This window comes from Anabrus simplex, chromosome 1 (assembly GCF_040414725.1).
Source record: "Anabrus simplex isolate iqAnaSimp1 chromosome 1, ASM4041472v1, whole genome shotgun sequence".
In the NCBI taxonomy this organism is placed as follows: domain Eukaryota; kingdom Metazoa; phylum Arthropoda; class Insecta; order Orthoptera; family Tettigoniidae; genus Anabrus; species Anabrus simplex.
The window spans coordinates 872,751,210-872,776,356 of NC_090265.1; the positions used below are offsets into that span (position 1 = coordinate 872,751,210).

Genomic DNA, 25,147 nt, shown 5'->3' on the forward strand with positions numbered 1-25,147 from the left:
CAATGGCTTTGGGCAGATGAATTCCTTTAGGTGGGAGCTGGTCCCCGAGTGGAGGAAATGCCACTGAAATTCAACATGGAGCGTCTGTTCTCAGGTTAGTGGTGGCCTCACTCAAACCTGGGTTAGGTATAAAATACCTTTGGGTTTGGTGAGCCCACCATAATAATAGCCTTTATGATGCATCAAAGTGGATTAGGACAAGAAGAGGGCAAAATAGATGTCCATGGTCCACTGCCTGACCCAGAAGCTCCCTGGACAAGGTTGACTGAAGAAGAAGTGCCATATTCAAAAAATCTGTTATTTTCCACTCAATCATAAAATAAATTCAGTTAAACAGGCCAAAAATATATTTCATGCAAGTTATATTTTTATGTGCTCTCATTCAAAATTTCCTAATATTATTTATGAATGATTCAGACTTAATTTCTCCCTTTAACTGAAGATTATCCATAAGGTACTATTTATAACCTTTCCCTTTAAATAATGATGTGGTATAGTTTCACTTTCTGAAGAGCAGTTTGCCACTAAGTAAGATCTCATTTAAAAATTATTTGAAATGATTAATAAAAGCTCAAGTGGCTTGTTGCATTTGAGGATACTTACCTGATTGAATTGGTGGTCCAATCTTGAATGAATTCTCATCGCAGGGCTCATATGCTATAGAGCACATTCCTATTGAAACAGAAGAGAAGAAAATTTCCTCATCATAAGTTATGGAAAGGAAAAAATCAAGTCATACATAGAAATACTGGAACATGAATAAATAGGAACACTTAATAGGATAAACACAAAGTGTAAAAGAACAAGGAAAATCCCCAAATCTTCTCAAAATACATAGCCCATCCAGAAATTAAGTTTCCCTCTATCTTCCCTTGTAAAATAACCTTTTTTTTGGAGCTATTTGCTTTATGTTGCACTGACACAGATAGGTCTTATGGCGACGATGGGACAGGAAAGGCCTAGGAGTGCGAAGGCAGCAGCCATGGGCTTAATTAAGGTACAGCCCCAACATTTGTCTGGTGTGAAAATGGGAAACCACAGAAAACCATTTTCAGGTCTGCCAACAGTCGGGTTCGAACCCACTATCTCCCGGATGCAAGCTCACAGCTGTGCGCCTCTAACCGCACAGCCAACTCACCCAGTGTAAACGTATTGTACAAGGAAAGCCTATGTCCTGGCCCATATCAATCGAAAGAAACGTTATTCCAGCATAAAATATCCGTCCGACGTACGAACATTTAAATAAAGGAATGTTCCAGCAGGTGCCAGACTTAACGAGTGCACTAGGCGAAGTCAAGTGGCGTCACCTGTTGCTCGAAGCTCACCTCCCCTAGAGATATTTCTCGAAAAGAATTTTCTTTTCGCAAGCTTTTCAATGCCTTAACCAATTTCAACGGGGCAAACGCTGAATTGTAGTGGACGTCATAAAAGTTAATCCCTGTGAATTTCAAATTAATCCATCCCATGGTTGTTGAGTTATATTAATTTAAAGTCTAAGAAAATTATACACTTACGGTCACATGGCCAAGAGAAACCACCCCTCCCAGCGCCGGCATATATATGTCAAGGCTAACAAGCAGAGCAGCGCAGTACAAGGATGAGTACACAGATGTGTGTGAGTGAGACAGAGGAGAGACCGACCCTCGTACAGTATGTCCGCGCAGTCACGGTGAAAGTACTTGCCGTCGCGTTTCCGGAACATGAAGTTATATCGCCGACAAAATTATAAAAGACGTCGCACTGTATTTAGTACATCGCGTCGTGACTACAGTCTAATTCTAATGACATTTGAGAATATAATACGAGTGAACTTATTGAAGTGCAAATACCAAATATTTAACGTTCACAGAATATATCATTACGTGTAGACATAGTTTACTTCACATGATATTGAACTTCTAAAGAAACTAATGTGTAGAATTACCAGAACTCATTTCTTTTCGAGTATTGAACTGTATTTCTTTATTCATGCCATATTAGTATACGACTTACAGTAGTAATTTGGGTGAATACTAAGAACTTTTTCTGAGGTAATATGACGTTATAATAACAAGATAATCAGAAAATAATCCTTAGTGACTTAATGACCATGTTCAAAGACTGTGATTATAGACTATGATTTGCCTTTTCAAGTGTGAACTGTGTAATTATGGACGTTTCAGTAACGACTTTAAATAGTATTTCATACACGAAGGACTGTGATTATTCATTTAATGTCTTAAAGTTCAATTACGCCATAAACTGTGTTCAACAGTAAATGACAGTGTCAGTGATAACTACTCGCACTAAGTGAATTTTTCGTGTGTGAAAAATCACCTTAATGAGCTGCAATTCTACACGATCCAGTTCCAGCCGTCATCACCTCATCGGGGGACGTCAACATGGTGTGTTAAGGGAACATCGCCGACCCTGATCTCCACGGAACATTCCAGACGTCCATCCTTCAACATTTGTAGCAACATTTCTTTCATTAAGTGAGTAGTAACAAACTGACTAAAATTTTCTCATTAATTTTGAACAGTGAAAACTTCAGTGCCGCGTATGAACAAATATTTTAGAGTTCTCATAGTTTCTCAGAAGTGATTAATTTAATTTTCAAATTTAATTTTCATATCTTATAGAAAGACTTTAGGCTTTTCAAGTGTGCTATACATCAAGGTTTACAAACTGAAAAACTGAAAACTTTTAACAGAAATTTAATTTCTCATGTCAATTTGCAATTACAAGTGTGTGCTCATATTTAGAAAGACTTTAGGTGGAAAACTTTGGAATCAGTGATATTCATGAACAGAATTCAGGAAGATTACGTTCAAACTTTTAATTTCAATGCCAGATTTGAGTCCAATAATCATATTGCAGGGTGAAGAATTAATAAATTGTTAAAAAAAAAAAAAAAAATTAACCATGTGTTATTCGCTCTGCGAGTCTATCCTACTCTGTATCGGCTCCAAAACCAAGTTCCACTCCCTGAGGTCCTACTCATGCCCTTTCCCCAAAAACTTTTCCTGGTACAGTATTTAGTCAGGAAATATGAGCATGCACAACAGATCTATGATGCAGCAATCATATACCGGCCAGACAAGTCCCGCCTTGCATCAGTAGTGCAGCAGCAGTGGCTCCAAATGGTGGCTCGTGTTCTTTCTCCTACCGCCTGTGAGGTTCAGTCTGTGATAACGTTTCTACAGAAATGTGATGGGCCATTCAAAACAAGAGGCATGGAATATTGACTGGAGGTATTGTACTGATCCATGGTCCACATACGGCTTGGCGCTCAACAACTGTTCTGCAGGAGTTTGGCTGGGAGTTGTTTGATCATCCATTGTACAGTCCTGATCTTGCTCCCAGTGATTTTCGTCTTTTATTACACCTCATTATCTTTCAAACATCCAACTTGTTGGCTGAATGGCCTTTGGTTCAGAGGGTCCCGGGTTCGATTCCCGGCTGGGTTGGGGATTTGAACCTTCATTGGTTAATTCCAGTGGCTCAGGGGCTGGGTGTTTGTACTGTCCCCAACATCCCTGCAACTCACACACTACACATAACACTATCCCCCACCACAATAACACACAGTCACCTACACATGGCAGATGCCGTCCACCCTCATCAGAGGGTCTGACTTACAAGGGCTGCACTCGGCTAGAAATAGCCACACAAAATTATTATCTTTCAAACAACACTGTCAGAATACCAAACAAAAGGTGTGCACTAGGAATAATATTATTAGAAAGCTAATACACACATTTTGAGGTGCATACCCTCATGTCCTGTGCACATCTGCCGTAGCCCTCTGCCTATCAGCTGCAGAATATGCATCAACCGTATGGAGAAACTCTGCCCACACTTAGCAAGTAGATATTGCTGTGAACAAGGCGGGTTGCATAATTACAGGGTGTCTGACACCAACTCCAACAGAAAATATCTATCCTATCGCAGGAATCACCCCTCATCACATAAGAAGGGAAGTACCAACAGAAGTTGAACACCGGAAGCAATCAATCGTTACATGTCATCCCATTTGTGGCCATCAAATGCAGCCCATTAGACTCAGGTCAAGGAGGAGTTTTTAAGAACAACCATACCAATTGTTGATACACCAAATAAACTAAGGCGTGAACTATGGCAACAGCAAGTATGTAATCAATCCCTGAGTTTAAGGGAAGAACCATCTGCAGGTTTTCGCCTTCCGTATCCCGTCTGGAAGACCCTCAGTCGACTACGGACAGGTATTTCAGAGTGCAAATCTAACCTAGTTAAGTGGGGCTATGTACAAGGAGACATGACCTTTGATTTTGGACTACAACAGAATGAAGAACACCTTGTTTGTCAACATTTACCATCACCGTACACAAGGGAAGATGTTTTGCAGGCCAATGATAAAGTTGTCCTTGTAGCTGAATATTGGAAAAACATTGTTTACCAGTGTATTTGGACATGGAAAGTAAAATAAATAAATAAATAAATAAATAAATAAATAAATAAATAAATAAATAAATAAATTGCACGTCAAGAAATTCCTGTCCTCCTATCAACATTTTCACACAGACAAAGAGCTGAGTCCGAATGTAACACGCTGGTTCCATTCCCAGGCGGCAGGCTTCTATGACATCGGCATACAAAAGATGATTCCACGATATGACAAATGTCTCAATTCTGGTGGTGATTATGTCAAAAAATAGCTCCAACATTGATGTATCGGTTGCCAATAAAGATTTTCAGGTAACAAAGTTGTCTTTTTTTCTTCTTTCTTAAAAATTGGGAAACCTAATTTCTGGATGGCCCTCATAGATAAGTTCTCTCCTCAACAATCCCAATTCTTCTACATTAACCCTGGTGAGCTCATTTCTGCTTGCAAGCTGCATCGGCAGGGTGGGCCTCAACATTCATTGAGGGGCCATATTAACAGATTTTTAGACTAGATGTGGGAAGTATGTGATAGAAAGCTGTATAAAGACAGGAAAAGATGAAGACAGGTGATAAAAGAGACTAGGGACATTGGAAAGGCACAAATGGAGTAAAGGGACCTAGGGAGTCAATATAAGGAATGGAATCCTTTCTCAGTTTTCAGTAAAATAACATTTACCATCACCGTGCACAAGAGAAGATGTTTTGCTTGTCACTGATAAAGCTGTTCTTGTAGCTGAATATTGGAAAAACATTGTTTACCAGTGTATCGAGCAGTGAGCTGCAGTATTCCTTATCTGTGCAAAAAAAGAAAAAAGATTGGAATTGTTGTTCATCTCTGGCATAGGTAAACTGAGATAAACTTAACAGAATGAGACATTCATAGGAAAAAGGAAAACGCATGTTATGGCTGATAAGCAGAAAAGAGGCCTTTAAATCTCTGCAACATCATGATATTGAAATTTTTGTAAAAATTGAAAAGACTGAAGGAGAAATAAAATGCTACAAAAAAAGTGCCAAGGGCTTTGAGATCAATATTGCCCTCATTCACTACTTCTTGAAAGGCAGTGGCAGCTTGTGCTGAATTATGTTGGTGGTTCTTCACTGTGACACCCAGACAACTACAGGAAGTGTAACAAACAAATCTAAATTCATATTGCATATGGAAAGTGCCAACTGAGCTCGTGTGCATCTGTCTTCCAACCCCATAAAATGCCTAATGTGTCCCTCTTTCTCCATGTGTCAGCTTTGAAGTTTTCAAAAATTTACAGAAAAAATACATCTCAGTTTGTAAGACTTCCTGATTTCAGGGGCAGGAACAGATTGAATACTTCCAAAGAGAGGAAATTACCATGTCCTACCTTGTGCAGCCAGCAGGTGATGAGTGTGACTTCAGTGATATAAATAACTGACTTGAACAAGAAACAATGATTAAAAAGTTACCATAAAAAGCCTTTCTTCCCCTTATTGAAACAAATTCTAATCTAGTATTGACATAGGTACACATATCTACAAAAGTTCCAAGACCTGTATACAACTCTCAGAGCTGGCTTTCTTAGTGGAGATGGAAATCATTATCTGATGATACTTAAGTTCCTTTTTTCATTTTTATGACTATGCAGCTTGAATGTGTTCTTACTTGTAAAGTGAAGTGTATTGATTGGGTGGGCCATTAAACGTAATACTAGTTCTTAACAGTACTATGGTGCTGATCTAACAGTCCAAATTTCCAGAGCTGGAATGACCAGGCCGCAGACTGCCACGAACACTCCTCTGCCATTATTCCATTAAATGTGCACACTGCTCATTCCAATCAGTGCCTCAGAGTAGGGACTGAATAGCTGGAATGCTATGATGAACCAGTGTGTTACATACCAATAGTATCAGAAAATTTGTGAACCAGAGGAATGGCATGCTAAAGAAGAGGGAGATCAAACTCCCCAGCTACTTGTCACCAATATTCAGGCAGGCTGTTATACTCGGTATGCAGCAGTAATCCCATCTATCGGAGATGAGTGGCAACAAAAGACACAAAGCACATCACAACAAACAATGGTCAATGTAATGTTATTGTTGATCAATTTTATGAGTTTTCTATATTGTAGACCTTCACATTTAGTTTTCTTCTGACTCTGTTATATTATTATTTATTTATTTATAGCGGACTGTAGTTCCTTATTCCCTGACTTAACATGCCGATTTTCATTAAATTCTGTTTACCCATGTTCTCGTGACTTGGCGCTGATATTGTCTTAGCAACAAAAAACCATATTCATGAATATCTCTGTTATCACAGCCGATAGGTAAAAATGTACAAGATATAAATTTTAATACTATATAACTTCAGTTATGTAGTATTTATCAATAGGACCACTAATAACATAAATATTTGAGAATTAAATTTTAGGCCTTCCCCTAAACAACCATTTCACTCAGCGTAAATAAAATTATTTATGGACTAGATTATAATGACTTATTCTCCAACTTTACATACCAATTTTCACTAAATTCTCTTCAGCCATTTTCTCATGATGCATACATACAGACAGACATTACAGAAAATTAAAAAGGGCATTTCCTTGTTACTGTAGACATAACTGATACAGAAATACCATTATTTTAGAATTGTGAGCAATGTACAGATAAAACTCTTATTTTATATATGTAGATGTATTTTGTGTAACATGTTCTAGATCAAATTACTGACTAGGCAAACTGCTTAAATACAATATCTAAGTATATTCTTAAATATTTGCTACTTGTTCAGCTCCTTCAATACACACAAATAAGCCAGCTGTATTGCAATGCAAGCAGTTCATACAGAACCTTATGGGCAACTCTTAACTACAGCTTTTTCCAATAGGTGTCTAAGTGTGCTTCCATGCTTTTGTCTTACCATGCTGTTGTTCAATGATCCAAGCATGGTTGCCAGATCATCCGTAACTGAATGGATATCAATCTTCGGCTCGATAACAACTCACATTATGAAGGATAGGATTGCTCATCACTTTACATTAGATCTTTCATTCTGGTGGTTCTGCAGCTCTGCATATCATACATGTATTATGAAGCAGCATCCATTGAAAGGTCAACATTTACAAGGAAAATTCCTTTCATAAGTCACTTGAGGCAGAATTTTGTAAAAATACATTTCTTTACCAAATTTGTGTCTATCAGCACAGTGGCAATTGCTCGTTTCACAATTGTAACATTCATTTATCAGACCATTTCAAAAACAGAATGTTAGTTCTGTATTTAAATATTATACATTGCTATCTTGTGACAGGAGAAACGTTCCATCCCAGTTACTGTTGACCAGTTACACAACTATAATAAGGATACTAGCTTGTTATTAATACTTTTATCTATACTAACATATAAAGAGGTAAACTTTGTTTGTGAAGCCTCCGTGTTTCAGGCTGCCAGCCTCTCACCACTGGATACCGTGGTTCAAATCCCAGTCACTCCATGTCAGATTTGTGCTGGACAAAGTGGAGGCGGGACAGGTTTCTCTGGGTACTGCGGTTTTCCCTGTCAACTTTCATTCCAACTACACTCTCCGGTAACGTTTCATCTCATCTGTCAAGTCATTTATCATTGCCCCAGAAGAGTGCAACAGGCTTCAGCAGCCGGCACATTTCCTGTCCTCACCGCTAGATGGGGGCTTCATTCATTCCATTTCTGACCTGGTCGAATGACTGGAAACAGGCTGTGGATTTTCATTTTCAAACTTTGTTTGTAATGGCTAATCTCAGGAACTACTCGACCGATTCTAAAAAATGATTTTACTAATGTAAATATACGTTATCCCTGATGGACATGGGGTTGTATTTTATTTTCAAAACAATTTGAGGGGGCTGATAGGAGGAGATATAAAAATAATAGGCTATAGGCAAAATATCAAATTTGTCATACAAGGGCAAGACACAGCTTATTTTAGGCCCCTTGACGCAAAGAACAAAACTCGGTAAGCCCTACAGATCCAGAAACCATGTTTTAAGGCCCTAAAACCAACTGTTATGGAGATATTGGCACCACACTACCCTTGATCTCAGAATTGGATAAAGAAATGAACTGCCATAACCATAACGTCACCTCCAGGATTCTACAGCAGCACGATTATGCAAGTACTTTGGGCATAGCTGCCAACCAAAATTGGTACACATATGACCTACTATCTGGAAAAAATATACTGTTGTGTAAGACACTCATAGGACTCCTTTGGGTGAGAACTTAAAGGGGTTGAAATATAAAAATAGAAAACAACCTATATTAATATAAAATCCATAGTTCTTGGGGTTGCTGAGGTGAATAGTCACACTCCAGATATAATTTGATGATGATGATGATGCTTGTATGTGATAAAGTTAAGACTCAAGGCCATCTCCTACAAACCTTAGCCTTCTGGGTGGGAGGCCAGCAGCTGAGCCACTGAGTTAATCACACACCTGAATAATAATAATAATAATAATAATAATAATAATAATAATAATAATAATAATAATAATAATAATAATAATAATAATATTATGAGAGTTTTTAATAGCTTTAAACAAGTCAGTGCAGGAACAAATACAAATGTCTATTAAGGTTAAGTTTGTCAACAGTGGTCTCCTTAAGGCATCTCAGTGCTATACACTGCCTTTCCTGAACTGTTCAAGTTATGTGTGTTGATTTCAACTATCCCAGTGTCTAGTGCTAGTGCCAAACATATTCAGAGACTCTTGAAATTGTTTCTGCTGACAATTGAGAAGATGTTGCTAAAATCAACATCATGAGAGAATGAAGAAATTATTCTACAGCCTTGTCATAAAAGAATTCATTAAGAAGGAGAGGCAGATGGAATTAACTTTCAATTAATAGAACAAGACAATGTGAGTTATTATATTTTGTTTTATATATATTCTTAGCTTATGATATGTGCTTCTCTTACTATAAAAGTCATGTGCCCCCGCTGGTATCTATGATGTACCGTATGATAGACTTCACAGGAAAAAATGGCACTCAGAGATCACGACGTTAATTATTTACCCATGAAGAATGAAATATACAGTAGCTGTAATCTGCACTGGAAGCACTTCTACCTAGGAATAACCATGGGTGTAAAATTGCTGCAGAGATTAACCATCTAGGTAATAGTCTTTACTCAGAAAGATTATGTAGCATTTACTTAAGTTATAAATAACAACTACAGCCTGCTCTTAAACTGCTGAGTAACCAACAAATGAAGAAATTCTTTAAAATTTAAAAATATAAGTTACCGTACCCAGTTCTTGCCGCACACAGATGGAATAATCTTGATTGGCTAGATGTCGCCCATTTACTGCAAAGTTCATGGTCTGTATGATACCTGTGGAGAAGGATTTGAGATTTTAATAAAATTTTATAGTTGGTAAGACTTTTCTATGTCATATAAAAAAAAATCATATTGAATTTAACAATATCATATTAGGACTATTGTAAATAATTTAACCACTTCAAGAGTATTGACATTTGGAGAATTGCAGTAAAGAAAATTATGTACTAAATCAGTGTGTCTTATATATATATACACAGATATAGTTATTAATCAGTAACACTTCCTCAATTCAGAGGTTGCCTAAAAAAACAAAGTATACTTAATACCAACTAATACTGTGTAATGGAAATATAAATAAAAGTCTATTGAATTTTGAAGAAGATCACCAAAGATGGTTTCCTAAAATATTTATTGATAATTTCAAGGCAGAAAGTGCAATGTCAATAATCAAAGGTGGAATCAGGTGGAATGTCTTGCAGAACTCAACGAATTGTGCTCCTACTCCTGATTAGCAAGCCTGTGACTTTGATCATTTTTAGGTTGTATGCTTCCATGTAAAACGGAACTGTGGGCTTGTATATTCCCTTCTTCTCAAGATGAACGATCAACATCTTCAGGTTGACTCGTGGAGAATTCAAAGCAGACAGTTGGATCGATTATATATCCTATAAGTAGACCCCCACATGGATGCGGATATCTGCGAAGTTAGTGTCTTGGTGAATGCAGACTGTATGGCACTGGGGATAATTTTGCTGATAATTTCTAAATAATGTAGTTTATTGATTTTCACTCAGGTATATTCTTATTTTTGCTTATGGTTAGGCGATCCTTGACAGCGGTATGGGAGAATGGTGATATATAAAGAGCCTTGAGACCATAAATTCTGTAAATCTGACCTAAGACTAACTGGCTCATACTCGCAATTAATGGAAGGAAGGTCAGTATTTGTCACAAGAGAAAATCTCTCATAAACCTGTGACTGTAGAGGTTCTGGTGCCAGGTATCAGGCCTGTTGTATTATGTTAACAGATCTATCCATTTCAATACCTTGGGTGTACAGTAATATACTGTAGTTAAATATTTACAATATCCGCAGATAACCATTCATTTCTAAATAATGTAGTTTATTGATTTTCACTCAGGTATATTCTTATTTTTGCTTATGGTTAGGCGATCCTTGACAGCGGTATGGGAGAATGGTGATATATAAAGAGCCTTGAGACCATAAATTCCATAAATCTGACCTGATGATGACCTGGACTAAGGTCGAAACCGGTCCCATTTAAATAGGAATGTGATTACTGCATTTCTTTCTTTTAAGTATTGAATAGGTTGAACCTCCTTTTCAATTATTTAATTTTTAACATCAATAATTTCAATACGGAACAATGAAGTTTTTATCTTTAAATGCCAGTGCAGATACGAATAATATTTTGTATATCCGCGCAGGGCTCTACCTAAATGTTGTTTTTGTAGACAATTATATCGATCCTTTGAGTACTTCCATTCTCTGCCAAAACCATGGATCTCTTCATGGATGGTGAATCTGGTTCTGATGAGAGCCTGGGTAATGGTGGTTCTTATTAGATGATGCCTAGCAATGCGCAGAGTTTTGCCATGCTGGCAGGAACCAAGGACATGTGCAAGTGTTTGTATCTCGTTGAGACATTGCCTACAATGGTTTCTGCCCATCAACGTACCGATCACAACATAAACTGCTGCTACATATTCCGTCATCTTGAGGCTGTCTCTCTATTTGCTGTGTGATAATCCTTCGTGGTGGCTGACTCATTTCTTGGAAGCTAGGAGAAAATTGAATAAAATACCTACTTTCATCAATTCACCTTCTGATTAGAATTAAAAACTTGGCATGCTGAAGAGCATAATTGGTTAGTAGCTTGAGGTTGTAAGATTAAATCCTGCATTAAGTCACTTGGCTTTTGAAACAACTTGAATAATCTCCATGGCAAAATTGAGCATTCCAGTATCTTTTAAGACATAACAGTCAAGTGATGTTAATAACAAAATTAATAGTAATAATATTAATAACCCAGAACTATTTCTGGCAAGACATAGTGTTTACAGTGTCTTCTGATATGTGCTAGAACAAGTTTGTTACTTTTAATGGTTTCATCTTTGGCTTGGACAATACGAAAGTGACCAAAGTATGAGTAATTCTAGAAAGACTTTTACATATTTTAGTCTATGTGATGAATGGTGTGCAAGTATGGCTTACAGGATCAATAGGTGAGTATATTTCAGCAGTTTTTGCAGACCAATTTGTAATAACGTTCTTCTAACTCAATAGGAAACTACCTCTCACTTTATTTTCCTATATGCTCCTTCAGCTACACTTAATGGTGGGTCTGTTGGGGATCCAACCAGCCTTTGAGCTGATGACTCAACTAGGGTGACCAGATGCAAATAGATCAAAAAGACGTCAAAACTATTTAGAAAAGGAGGACAATGCCGGAAAAAAGAGGACATAAAAATCCTCCATTGAGAGTCTGAATTTAGACATCTGGTATATATTAAGTTTCACATACATAAACAAACCATTTTTATCCATTTTCATGTTATGCAGTACATTAATACAAAATTTAAATAATGAAACTAATTTACATGTCTTGCTGGTACTTTTCTGAAGATTCACTTGCCTTCAGGAGTTTTGGTGTATTTAACATAATATACTCGTGAAAAAGATATGAGTGTAAATTCCTTTAGATTATATTGAACCACTAGGAGGCTTTTCACAGATTCTCCTTTGAAGTGGTTCCTGTTATCAGTCCATTGTGCTGAGATCAATTAAAATAATCTTTCTACATTTGCATTGTGCCCTGGTACAGGAAAAAAATATTCTGCAAGTTTTAATAACTCTGAACTACATCAACTGACCCCCACCCCAAACCCCATGGCACTACAGCCCGACATCAACTGACTTACGTGAACTGAAATACTTTGCCCATAACTACAAGGTAACTTATTAAATTCAGAGTCATTACTACCCTCATTCAGGAGTTGTTTGAAATTGCAGAACTGATCAAAATACAGTGGAACCTTAATATCTTGAATCACCTCGGGAGCTAAATTTTATTTTGAGTTATCAAAATTTTGGGATATAGAGAATACCGTTTTTGAGCATGTATAGCACATAATTGAATCATATGTATCTATGGGCTTGTACTGAATACATTATTTTTAACAGTGTTTAAAAGTATACAAACAAACTCTATTTTATGGCATCACTTTAATTATCACCCTTATGATGGTAACTTTTTAGAAGACAGAATACAGTATGTACAGTAGTGAAACAAGAAACATAACTCGGTTAACACCTTTGGAAAAAAATCCGTTAGTTTTTTCTGCTTGTTACTGTTAACCTTTCCTCCTTTCACGTTGAAACTTCCCATCAATACCATGCGGCCGAGATTTGTAAATGGAGCTTGTCATCTGCGACTTAGGGGGTTGCTTTCATACGTGACCGGTAATTAATTCACAATAGAGTAAATTAATGTATTATTAGGGTCCACCTTTTAATACAAAATGTAAAGAGTTTAAATTACATACTGTAAATGATTAGGGACTAGTTTTGACCTAGTACTAGGTCATCGTCAGCCTAAAGCAAAATTAAAACACAAATACCAAAGAAATTAAACAATGTAAAGACACCTGAGGTCTCGTGAAATATTGTGCAGCACTATGTTAAAAAATAACTCTATGAAAGCGAATTGCTTTATACATCTAGACCAATATTTTAATCCAAATTTCAATCTTAATGATATTTCCAAAAAACCAAACATTCTTTTTGACCTGCTCATTCAGCTTTTCAGACAATCAAAATCAAATATTAAAGGTATGATTTTTCATTCTATTTATAGTACTTTTCTTAAACAATCTTCCATATTCCCACATCCCTCAGCCCTGCCTGAATAACCTCTCCCCCTCCTCCCCCTTTTTCTCCTTCCGTTTTACTTTTTTCCCTTCACCTCCTCAAGATTTCCTTTGAACCTCACCTGTCCCCATTTCTCTCTTCAGCTTATTACAACACGTAGTAATTCCATTATGACATATTTTATTTAAATATTTTCTTCCACCTGACCAAATTTCTTTCTTTCTTTCTTTCCTTGCTGTCATTTATTCAGAGTCAAATGTATGGTCTGCATTGAACTGTGAATTTCTATCCACCTTTATTTAACTCCATATATGTTAATCCTCCTCACATAACATCCACTGTCCTTCAAGATTCTAGAAACAGAAGAACTTTCTTCTAGCATCTTACTTCGCATCGACATTTATTTGAAATTTATAAACATCTTGAGAAGACAATGTTACTGTAATTTCAATTGATCTGTAAATGAACAGCAACATTGCTTGGAAACCAACCTTTTTTGATTTTCATGACCAACAACTTAAGGATTACTTTTACAACTTGTTACTTTTATACGGTGCACTGGACCTTTTTATGAATCTCTATTTTTTAACATAATGTAGTGCATCTCTGGATTCTTAAGCCTCCATGCACAACAATTACCTTCCTTCAAGTTCCAAAAAACTGAAGAGCCAACCCAGCATCCATGTGTTTTTACGTCTATGAATATCTTAAAAAACAACGTAACTTCGTCTCAATTGTTCTTCGAATATACAGCAGCACATTTAAGAAGCCAGCATATGTTGAATTCCTTGACCCACAACTGAAAAATTTCCATCCCTAACAACTTTTTAATGCTATACAACGCACTGGACTTTAATCGTAAATAAGGATTCCTATCTATAACATCTTTTTAATGCGCACTGGACTTTTTATGAATCTCTTTCATAGAGTTATTTTTTAATATAGTGCTGCACAATATCTCACATGGTATGTACTTTTATGAGACCTTATGTGTCTTTACATTGTTTAATTTCTTCAGTATTTGTGTTTTAATTTTGCTTTAGGCTGACGATGACCTAGTACTAGGTCGAATCTAGTCCCTAATCATTTATGTAATTTAAACTCTTTACATTTTGTATTGAAAAGGTGGACCCTAATAATACATTAATTTACTCTATTGTAATCACAGTTCAGTACGGATCTATCATTATGAAACTTATTTCATTTAATTAATTCACACCCGAGAAACAGTGAGGCTTTGCCGATTTTCCAATCATTACAAGTTTTGGTTTATCGGTTCCCGTCATATTAGCTCCCAGCTTCACTGTAAACCTTTCTTTACTTGTTAACTGTTCCTCACAAACCACAAATGCCATATTGCACACTTAATGTTGTACAAAATTCGAGTTACAGGGTATTTTTTTGCTTCAAAGGAGGAATTGTTTGTTTCTAGAAATCAAGAAATTTGTGAAACTGAATTTCAAGTAATAGAAAAAAAAAAAAAAAAAAAAAAAAAAAAAAAACACGCGAAGAATAGGACAAACGGCTGGGAAATTTAAGTTACTTCAAGATATTGAAACTATGAGTAATGGAGGTTTGACTGTATTTCACATCATTCATTTGAAAAGATTTAGACTTAGCTTGCAAATACAGAATACATTTTTCAACATCAAAATAATCAGTATCACTTTTCAGCACTATCCATTTAAAAGAGGCTTCCCTCAAATCCTGGTTATCTCCTGTCGCTTGTCATGTAGTCAGCTGTCACACATTAACATAGCAGTGTTCTGACGGGGTATTGCTGGGAGAGAAGCATGCCGTATACAGAGTGCTAAATAGCATCTACCGTATTATCACAATACAAGGTATGCATAGAATAATTACATGTACTGTATATCCATAATCACATTTCTATATATTGATATGATATATATAGGTTAATGAATAACACACGCACGCACGCACGCAGTGATGGGGAAAGTATAAAATAAAAGTAATTGGGCTGAATTACAGTTACCTGAGAAATATTTTACTCGATTACAATTGTAATTGTTTTTCAAAAAGTAATTAGTAAAATTACAATTACTTCGCAGAATGTGAGCCAGTAGATCACTGACATTTTTTTACATGGGGCTGTAAATGTGACCGAAGTTTACAAGGAAAATAACATTATTATTATTATTATTATTTAGCATAGACTCATTAAGTGGCTATCACCTTAACTGAGACTAAACAAACTTTAAAAATGATTGCACTCAAGCAAAGTTCATGTCACATTCTTATCGTCATTATTTTCAGGACCAACTAATTCAAAATATTTATTTGAATAGGAGAATGGAAATTTTTTAACCCCTTTGCCATCACATGTTTATTTTGGTTCTGTTCTCGACCATGTAGAACATGATTTTCTGAAAATCAACCAGGAATTAAAAACAAGTTCTCAGTAAATGAACGAGTGCACATCGTATCCTGGGCATTATACCCTTGGAGTGATGCCTTGCAAGTGCTAGGGCTCCAAAGTTGCCAAATTCTTGATGAAATGTATATTAATTTCTAATATTCTTATACTAGATTGGTAATTGGAAACATGAGCAGAATAGTCTTCAATAACACCCATAATAAGGTTTCTACTTTATTATACATTTTTTTTTTTTTTTTTTTTTTACATAATTCAAAAAAGTATAATGTTGAATTACCCAGAAAGTGCTATTGTTAATATTTTAAGTAGAGTTTTTCCACTCAGCTTTGCATTTCATTTCATTATATAGAAATCAGTAACACTTCTTAAGACAACTTACCAGAAGATCCTCTGTGGTACTGTAAACATCCTGGGGGAGCTCTTCGTCGAAACTCTATTTGTGAAATCTGAAAAAAAAAGAAGATATTTTAAAACATAAAATGAATAATGTTACAAAAATTATAAATTTATTTCAACGTAGGCCTACTCATTTTTAGGAACAAGAAAGATTCAAATGTACAAAAATAGCCGCTTTTATCCTGATATGATCAAAGCTGCGGGACCACAAGGTTTACAATGGCTGCACAGAATGTTAAATGCAGTGTGGAGAGATAACAAGATACCTCCAGACTGGAGCAAGGGCATCATCATCCCACTATTCAAGAAACGGAATAAGCAAAAACCCTCCATTTATAGAGGGATAACTCTCCTGTCACATGGGTTAAAAAATCTTGATAAAATCATAGAGGAGAGATTAAGAATGATCATAGAACCGCAGCTAGAAGAAGTTGGACTATATCGTGATTGACCTGTCTAAGGCATTTGATAGGGTAGATCATGGGAGACTACTGGCAAAAATGAGTGCAATTGGACTTGACAAAAGAGTGACTGAATGGGTGGCTCTTTTTCTAGGAAATACACTGAAGAAAATGGAAATTGCAACACCCAGGAGTGGTGCTACATTGCTGCAAGTGAACATGCAGGACGAGTGTTCGGTTGTGCTTTGATGATTACACTTTCAGGTCCCTTTGACTGCAAGTGTGGACAACAATCAATACAGGATGTGCCCACCATGAGCTGCAATACATTGATGAATTCGTCGAGGCATGGAGTCAATAAGGCCCTGGATTGCTTCCTGAGGAATTGTGGCCCATGCTTGCTGCACTGCATGGGTCAGTTGTTCCAGAGTTGTGGGTGGCTGAGGACGGTTGGCCAGTTGTTGACCCAACATGTCCCACACATGCTCAATAGGAGAAAGTTCCGGGGATCTGGCGGGCCATTCTAAGGTTGTGATGTCGTGGAGAGCTTCTCTGGAGATGCGTGCAGTGTGAATCCGGGCATTGTCCTGCTGAAACATCCCATTAGCAATGTTCACCATAATAGGGACAACCACTGGATTGAGTACCCTATCAACGTACTGTCAAGCAGTCATAGTGCCCTCAACAAGCACTAATTGTGATTTCACATTAAAGCCAATAGCTCCCCAGACCATAATGCTTGGTGTTGGCCCTGTGTGTCTCTCGACAATAAGATCTGGGCGGCCCCTCTCCCCGGTATGTTGGCGCACATGATTGCGGCAATCACTGAGGGCAAGACAGAAGCGCGATTCATCACTAAAGACAACCCGACCCTATGCCATTCATCGATTCACGTTGATCTTTCTTGACACCAGGCCAGCCTTCAACATCACTGTTGTGGGGTCAATGGAACACCTTCTGCAGGTACAGGGGCTCGTAAGCCAGCTGCACGCAGGCGATTACCAACTGTTTGTTGTGTAACGTGGGGTGCCACTGCTGCTCGAATTTGCGCTGCTGTTGCATGGGGTTCCATTCGGGCCATCCGAATGATGCGGTGATCCTCTCTCACAGTTGTCTGTCGCGCTGGGCCTGTGCCAGGTCTACGAGTGTGGGTACCTTCATTTGACCACTGCTGCCATACAGTTGTACCGTAGATGCCTGTCGGCCAACACATGCAGCGATAGTCCTTAGAGATAATCCAGCCTCACACAGCCCAATTATCCGAGCCCTCTCAAACGGCGACAGTTATTAATAGCGTGCTCTTCTCTGTTGTCGAGGCATGTTTGACAGGGAACACTTCACTGCACAGACTGCAAGTCAACTGCGCTACACCAGAGTCCGTATACTGGAGTTGATTCCTCTGCAACCAATCATGTGGGGAGACCTGTAGCAACAATCCAATGGGCCTGAAACTTTGATCGTTTACATACCTACATGGCATCATTCCATACCTTGAAAATCAACACAAATTAATAAATTTCATTGTTTATCCGTATTGAACCAAGATTACAACTTTTATTATAATTTGGATCCACCTTATTCAACACAAAAAACTGTTGTTTAGATGAAATTACAACCTATATTTCAATCAGAACTAGTTTCGACACCCTTTTTGCGTCATCATCAGCTGATATAGGTTCTTGGAAAAATTGGTAATCACATAAGTTTATCTACGTCAAATTGAACACAATTTAAAACCATATTAACAACCTAAAACTGTGTTACAATTTATACTATTGCTCAAGAAAATGAGTATCACTAGAAGTTCTCCAGGTAATCTTATTTTGTGTACTCTCTTTGAAATGAAGCTAAAATAATCACATACCATTGGGCTTTACAAAATGGGCCTGAAACTTTCTGAGGTTCAAATGGTATTATTCCGTTATTACTTTAGAGCCGATTGGAAAATGAATTTACAGGGAAATTAACATCTAACGATTTTCATCATAACATTGCAGAATCTGATATTGTATAGGCTTTTGGGCTTGTGCCATGTCAAGAAAATAAGGTGAAATTCTTAAAATTTCGCAGAAGAATTTTACCTTATTTTCTTGACATGGCACAAGCCCAAAAGCCTATACGATATTATCATGTCTATAAGTACAGGCCTTGAAAGCATTAATGGCAACATTGCAGAATCTTCTTATTTAAAAAATCAGTGAGCTGGATCGATGTTTATTCAAAGATAGCCGAACAAGTTGGCCGTGTGGTTAGGTCGCGCAACTGTGAGCTTGCATTCGGAAGATTGTGGGTTCGAACCCCACCGTCGGCAGCCCTGAAGATGGTTTTCTATGGTTTCCCATTTTCACACCAGTCAAATGCTGGGACTGTACCTTAACTAAGGCCATGGCCGGGTCCTTCCAACTCCTGGCACTTTCCTCTTGCCTATCTTTCCTACCAAGGATATAAAGTTTATCAAAAAATGTATTGAATTTAATTTGAGCCCAAATTTTTTAAAGAGGGTATTTAGAATGAATCAGGTATTTTTGCACCAATGTAACGTACAACAAAAATGTAAAAGATTTTGTCTTAAAAATGAGTTAAAATTTCTTTATAAGAAAAAATCTTTTTTGAATCAGCAGTTATATGAGACTCACCTCAGGGCCGCCGCCTTGCTTACTAAAGCGCAATGGAACATTTTTTCAAGACTCGGTTCAGAATAAATTAGATAACTTTCTTCCTGCTGAACAGAAAGTATTGGATAAAAAACTAGAAATGCTAAAGAAAGAATCGTTTTCAAGCAAACCAGTCTTAGAAGCTAAACAGTCTCCTAATAAAGATTTAATCAGGAGTTTTCATACACCGGTTATCAACCTTTCCAAGACCATTTTGAATGAGAAAGAAATGCAAATTTTTTCTAAAGGCCCAAAACACAACTGGCCTAATTTCAATCCAGCCAAAAAGACCACAAAACTTGTGGTGGAATCGGAGGTTGCGATTGGTAAATTACCACATGAGGTGCAAGAGGAAGTTAGATTAGATTTTAAAAGAAAGTTGCACAATAGTTTAGTTACTAATAATAAAGATAATGCCGTTTAGAGTTCCAAGGACATCAGTATTGATAACAAGTATATTATAGAACTTAAAACGAAGGTTAAAGATGAGGAGCTCATTATCACTAAGGCAGATAAGGGTAATGTGATGGTAATCATGCATAAGGATGATTACATTCATAAGACTAAACAATTTTTCGATAATGAAAACTTTTTATTGATCAAGAAAGACCCAACGCAAACTCTACAACGCCAATTAAAACAAACATTAAAGAATACTTCCTTCCTCTTTACCGAACAGGAGAAGCAAAAACTAGTAAATATGAACCCAGGCCTTCCAACAGTGAGAGCACTCCCCAAGATTCACAAGGCCGGGGTTCCCATTTAGTCCATAATAAATTACAGACCCAGTCCTCTATACAAATTAGCTAAGTTCATTCAGAAATTCCTTAAACAACACTATAGATTTACGGCAAACAAATCCATAAAGAACTCCATAGAACTGGTTAATAAATTAAGCAATTTTAAATTACAAGCTCACCATACCTTACATTCATTTGATATCGTCAACATGTTTCCGAGTATTAGAACCAATAAGTTGCTTCCTATTGTTTTTAAGAATCTAAGATCCTACAGTCAGCTAAGTGAACTTGAAATACAAGATTTCATGAAATTGGTTAAGTTACTTGTAAATAATAATTACTTCGTCTTTGACAAGGTCATTTATAAACAGGATGGGTTGGCAATGGGATCTCCAGCCTCAGGAATCTTGGCGGAGATTTATCTGGATTCTTTGGAAACATACATGATGGAGAACGATGGAGAATTTGACAACATTCTGTTTTGGTCTAGATTTGTGGACGATACATTAGTAATTTTAGACGAACGTGTTAGGGACGCAACGGCTACTCTAGATGTACTTAATAACATTGACCCACAGATTAAATTTACTTTGGAGTCAGAAAGTAATGAATCAATTAATTTTCTTGACTTAAAAATCAACAGATCGGATTCACCTTTCGCTTATAGTATTTTTAGAAAGCCTACACAAACGGCAGTCACTATTAGACAAGACTCAGAACTCCCACAGAGTCAAAAAAACTCTACATACAATAGTTTAGTAGAACGGGCATTTAGGATCCCCATGACAAAAGCTAATTTGAATAAAGAACTCAGTATAATCCGTTCAATGGCTAAGGTTAATGGTTTTAGTGAATGCTTTATTGAACGTATCATCAAAAAGTTCAGGTACCATTTACAAACCACTTTGGCCAAAGACAAACCTAATCAGAAGGCGTTCGCAATATTTACTTATAATAAGGATATATATAAGTTTACTAATGTTTTCAAGAAACATAATGTCAAGGTTTTGTTTCGTACCGATAATAATAATACAGTTGTATTGCACAATTCAGCCTCAGTTAATAGATCGAACCCATATACCAAATCGGGTGTGTATAGATTTAAATGTAACGACTGTGGGTGCACATATCTAGGTCAAACAGGACGAAGTTTTAAAATTAGTACACGGAACATACCAATGCAATAAAATATAACAGATTTTCCACGATAGGCCAGCATGTACATGATCTAAAGCATAAATTCACATCTATAGAACAGGACATTGAGATCCTGGAGAAATTAGGAAAAGGAAGTTTGCTGGATGTTACGGAGGGTTGCTATATACACCTGGATCAGTATTTTAATCCAAACCTTAATTTAAATGAAATTTCTGAAAAATCAAATATTCTTTTTGATTTCCTTATTGAGTTTTTAAAAAATGTACATATCCCGGTCAATAGGACAGTGTTTTATATTATGCGTAATAGCTTTACTAGTTGCTTTCTACGACCACGCCCTCCAGAGCTCCAACAGGTTGCCACTCCTCAGTTGCTCCTCCCGCTTTCCCCTATTTCCCCCCTTCGGCCCAGACCAACCTTGGACACTTGATTACTAACACAACACTGCTCGCTAGGCTTCATTGTGCTTCGCATGGACAGCGATCTTTTGAGGTGAGTCACGTAAAAACGTTTACGTTATAAGACGTAATTTTATATTTTGCCTCTTCAGTTAAGCGATAGTTTGTTAGATTCCTATTATTTCAGGTTCGCAATGAACTGGGAACGTTGTACTTGTTAACATCTTAAAGGACCGATTGCTCGTTTCTACCTCACTAGGATTGCTCCAGTAAAGTGACTCTGAAGATTTTATTGAATTATTTTAATATGATTCTATGTCACGTTTTAAGAAGTGTGTTAAATTAGGCTAATGTTTCTTCAAGACTATTTTATTTTCAAGTTGTTGTTCTTTTAAATCCACGTTAGTTTATTAGTGAGCAAACTGGTTTACATATGTTTTCATCAATTTAAAGTTTAAGACTCGCAAGTCTCGGACTTGTAGAAAATATGAACTTTGAAACAGTTTAATTGTAACACAGTTTTAGGTTGTTAATATGGTTTTAAATTGTGTTCAATTTGACGTAGATAAACTTATGTGATTACCAATTTTTCCAAGAACCTATATCAGCTGATGATGACGCAAAAAGGGCGACGAAACTAGTTCTGATTGAAATATATGTTGTAATTTTATCTAAACAACAGTTTTTTGTATTGAATAAGGTGGATCCAAATTATAATAAAAGTTGTATTCCCCTGTGTACACAAAAGCTTGGTTAATTGTTCACATCCCATTATTTCTATGAATAAACAGGTATGCAATTTCCAAAACCCCATCCAGTCATCCCTGTAAGTTCTGTTTAGCACAGAGTCAGAGTCAGTAATAGTTACAGATTGAAATGCAGAATCCTTATGTGCAGCTCATTACTATAATTTTAAAAATAATTTTATTCATGACTAGCGAATGTACCCGTGCTTCGCTACGGTATTCTACATTGTATTCGAATATCGAAGTAAATAGTGTGCATGCAGTAAATAAGATTGTTTTAAAATTGCATGTCTCTTAGCGTTATCCGAGAAAGAGCATGGGGAGGTCCCCGTACGTTGTTTCCAATGTAAAGTGTTTGTTATGGATTTGTGGTATAACGGCAGGCTCACTTGCCTACTGCCATTCACAATCGAGTTGGGAAGTTTACATTATAATTGCAGGCCCCATTGCCTACTATGCGGACAGAATCGATTTGGGGAGTTTTCGTTAAAATGGCAGGCCCCCTTTCCTACTTCCAGACAGATTACAGTTTTTATTATAATGGCAGGCAATTACCCTACTATCACTCGAAATTGAGTTGTGCAGTTATCATTATAATGCCAGGCCCATTTTCCTACTTCCAGCCAGCTTACTGCCAGTCACACCAAGTTGGTGAGTTTCCATCAAAATAGCAGGCCACTGTGCCTAATGCCAGTCACATATTAGATGAGGACATTTCTTTATAATGGCAGGCACCCTTGCCTACTGCCAAACACGATCGGGTAGGGGAGTTTTAAACAAAACTGCATGCTCACTTGCCTTCTGCAAGTCAAATCGAGAAGTGAACTATTCATTACAATTGTAGACCTTCCTTACTAATGACAGTTACACAGGAGTTGGAGAAGGAACCCTTTCATACTGCCAGTCAAAGTCGGTGTGGGGAGTACTGATTACAATAGCAGACCCACTCTTTCTCGATCGCTACAAATCGACATCAGTGAATATATATAGATCGACATACGAAAGTATATGCGTGTTTACAATATTGAAGACCTTCATTTACAGATTAACTGCTACGAAACGTACGTCATATCGACAAAGGATCATACCATAAGACCCGCCGGATTTAGTGGCCTAAATGGCTGGTCCTATGACATGTCATCTATTCTTGGGTCAGATTGAGTTAGAAACGTGGAACAGGGTAACGTTCTTGTAAGATTATCTCACATTACATTACTTTTCGGATAATTATGTGACAGATACATACATAGCATTTGGCTCATATATGGCTACTGGGTGGGCCAATTTTCGTGAAGAGTTTGATGATTCTGTATTTCATATAAGTAATCGAAGGTATGAATTATGCATGTGAAAATTTCAAATTGACTTAACATCCATTAATAGAGAAAAATCAAATGTAAAAGGGATACAGATACGGCAAAAAGTCATAAGACCAAGGTTGTAGATCATTCCAAATTGAACGGAGATTGTGCAATCTATTATGTGACAGGAATTTCCGAAGGTCTGCACCATCATTAAAATTGCCTGCATATTTCAATATTCTTCGGGGATAAAAAGTGAAAAATTTAATGATCTTCGATGTTTTCCATTCGTTACAGGCTAAAACGTATAATTTTGTCAAATTTCAATTATCTTCTTTTCCTTTTGGCAGATTATGCCGCAATCTGGATTTTGGGCGAGGCGGGTAAAAATTGGGACTTTCAGGAAACTAAACCAAAAATTATGCAGTGGTCATTATTACCCCTTAAACGGAAAGCTGTACGAAAATTTCGCCAAAATAGTCAGTGTAGAGGCACACAGTCGTTACGATTGGATTTATATAGATAAGGAATCTGCTCCATGTAAAACACCTTTTTGGCTATGTCCGCTGGACTTAACCTGCAAAACTGACCATTCATGATATCTCCCTTATTAATCCTCCTGACGAAAAAATGCACATGAAAAAAAGGTTTAGAGGTGGAATTCCACCACGTTTGGTCGATTTCCAGTCAGGTTGGTCTTGTTCTGTATATATTGTGGAAGAATAAAACCACCATTTCGGTTCCCTATAAACCGCCAGTCCATTCCGGAACATGAAATGTTATTTACGTTTAAAACCTTCCTTTGGACAGGTGGATGCTAAATATGAATTTTGGTTCGAATGTCTTCAGTAGTTTTCAATTTGTAAGGAATACGCTTTACACGCACCCGCTCGTGAGTTAAGTCTGATGGGACTTGTACAAAAAAACGGTCCGTTAATGATATCTGCTTTATTAATCCTCGTATCGAAATGATGGGCATGAGAAAAAAGGTTTAGAAATTAATTTCTACCAAGGCAGGTAGATTTAAATTAACGTTGGTTGTGTATATTTTGTGGAAGTGCAAAATCACTGTTTCGGTTTCGTATAAACCCCCAGTCAGTTCAGGGATTTAGAAACAATATTTGCCTTAAAACCTATCAAGGACAGGTGTATTCTAAATATGAGTCATGGTGGTAATACATCCAGTAGTTTATAGCACTCGCGTATATACGGCGTAATTAAGGAAGAAAATAATACAGTTAAGAAAGTTGAAAGTAATAGAAAATGGATTATAACTGAGTACAGCCGGATAACGACAAATATGTAAATGCCAAGTTAATGTATTGGAAAATCAAATGCCCCTCAATAAATTATGCTAGTGTGA

The 25,147-nt window shown here is 37.0% G+C and overlaps 1 protein-coding gene across 1 annotated transcript in view; it reads right to left on the reverse strand.

The window, feature by feature from the left end:
- Window positions 1–25,147, reverse strand: part of LOC136857327 (uncharacterized) — a 109,865-nt gene that overhangs the window by 21,017 nt on the left and 63,701 nt on the right. Inside the window, exons 7-9 of the mRNA XM_068225033.1 lie at window positions 16,370–16,436; window positions 9,668–9,751; window positions 604–672 (exon numbers count right to left, since the gene is read on the reverse strand). Of these exons, the coding sequence (XP_068081134.1) occupies window positions 604–672; window positions 9,668–9,751; window positions 16,370–16,436 (220 nt within the window). The remainder of the gene's footprint in view (window positions 1–603; window positions 673–9,667; window positions 9,752–16,369; window positions 16,437–25,147) is intronic.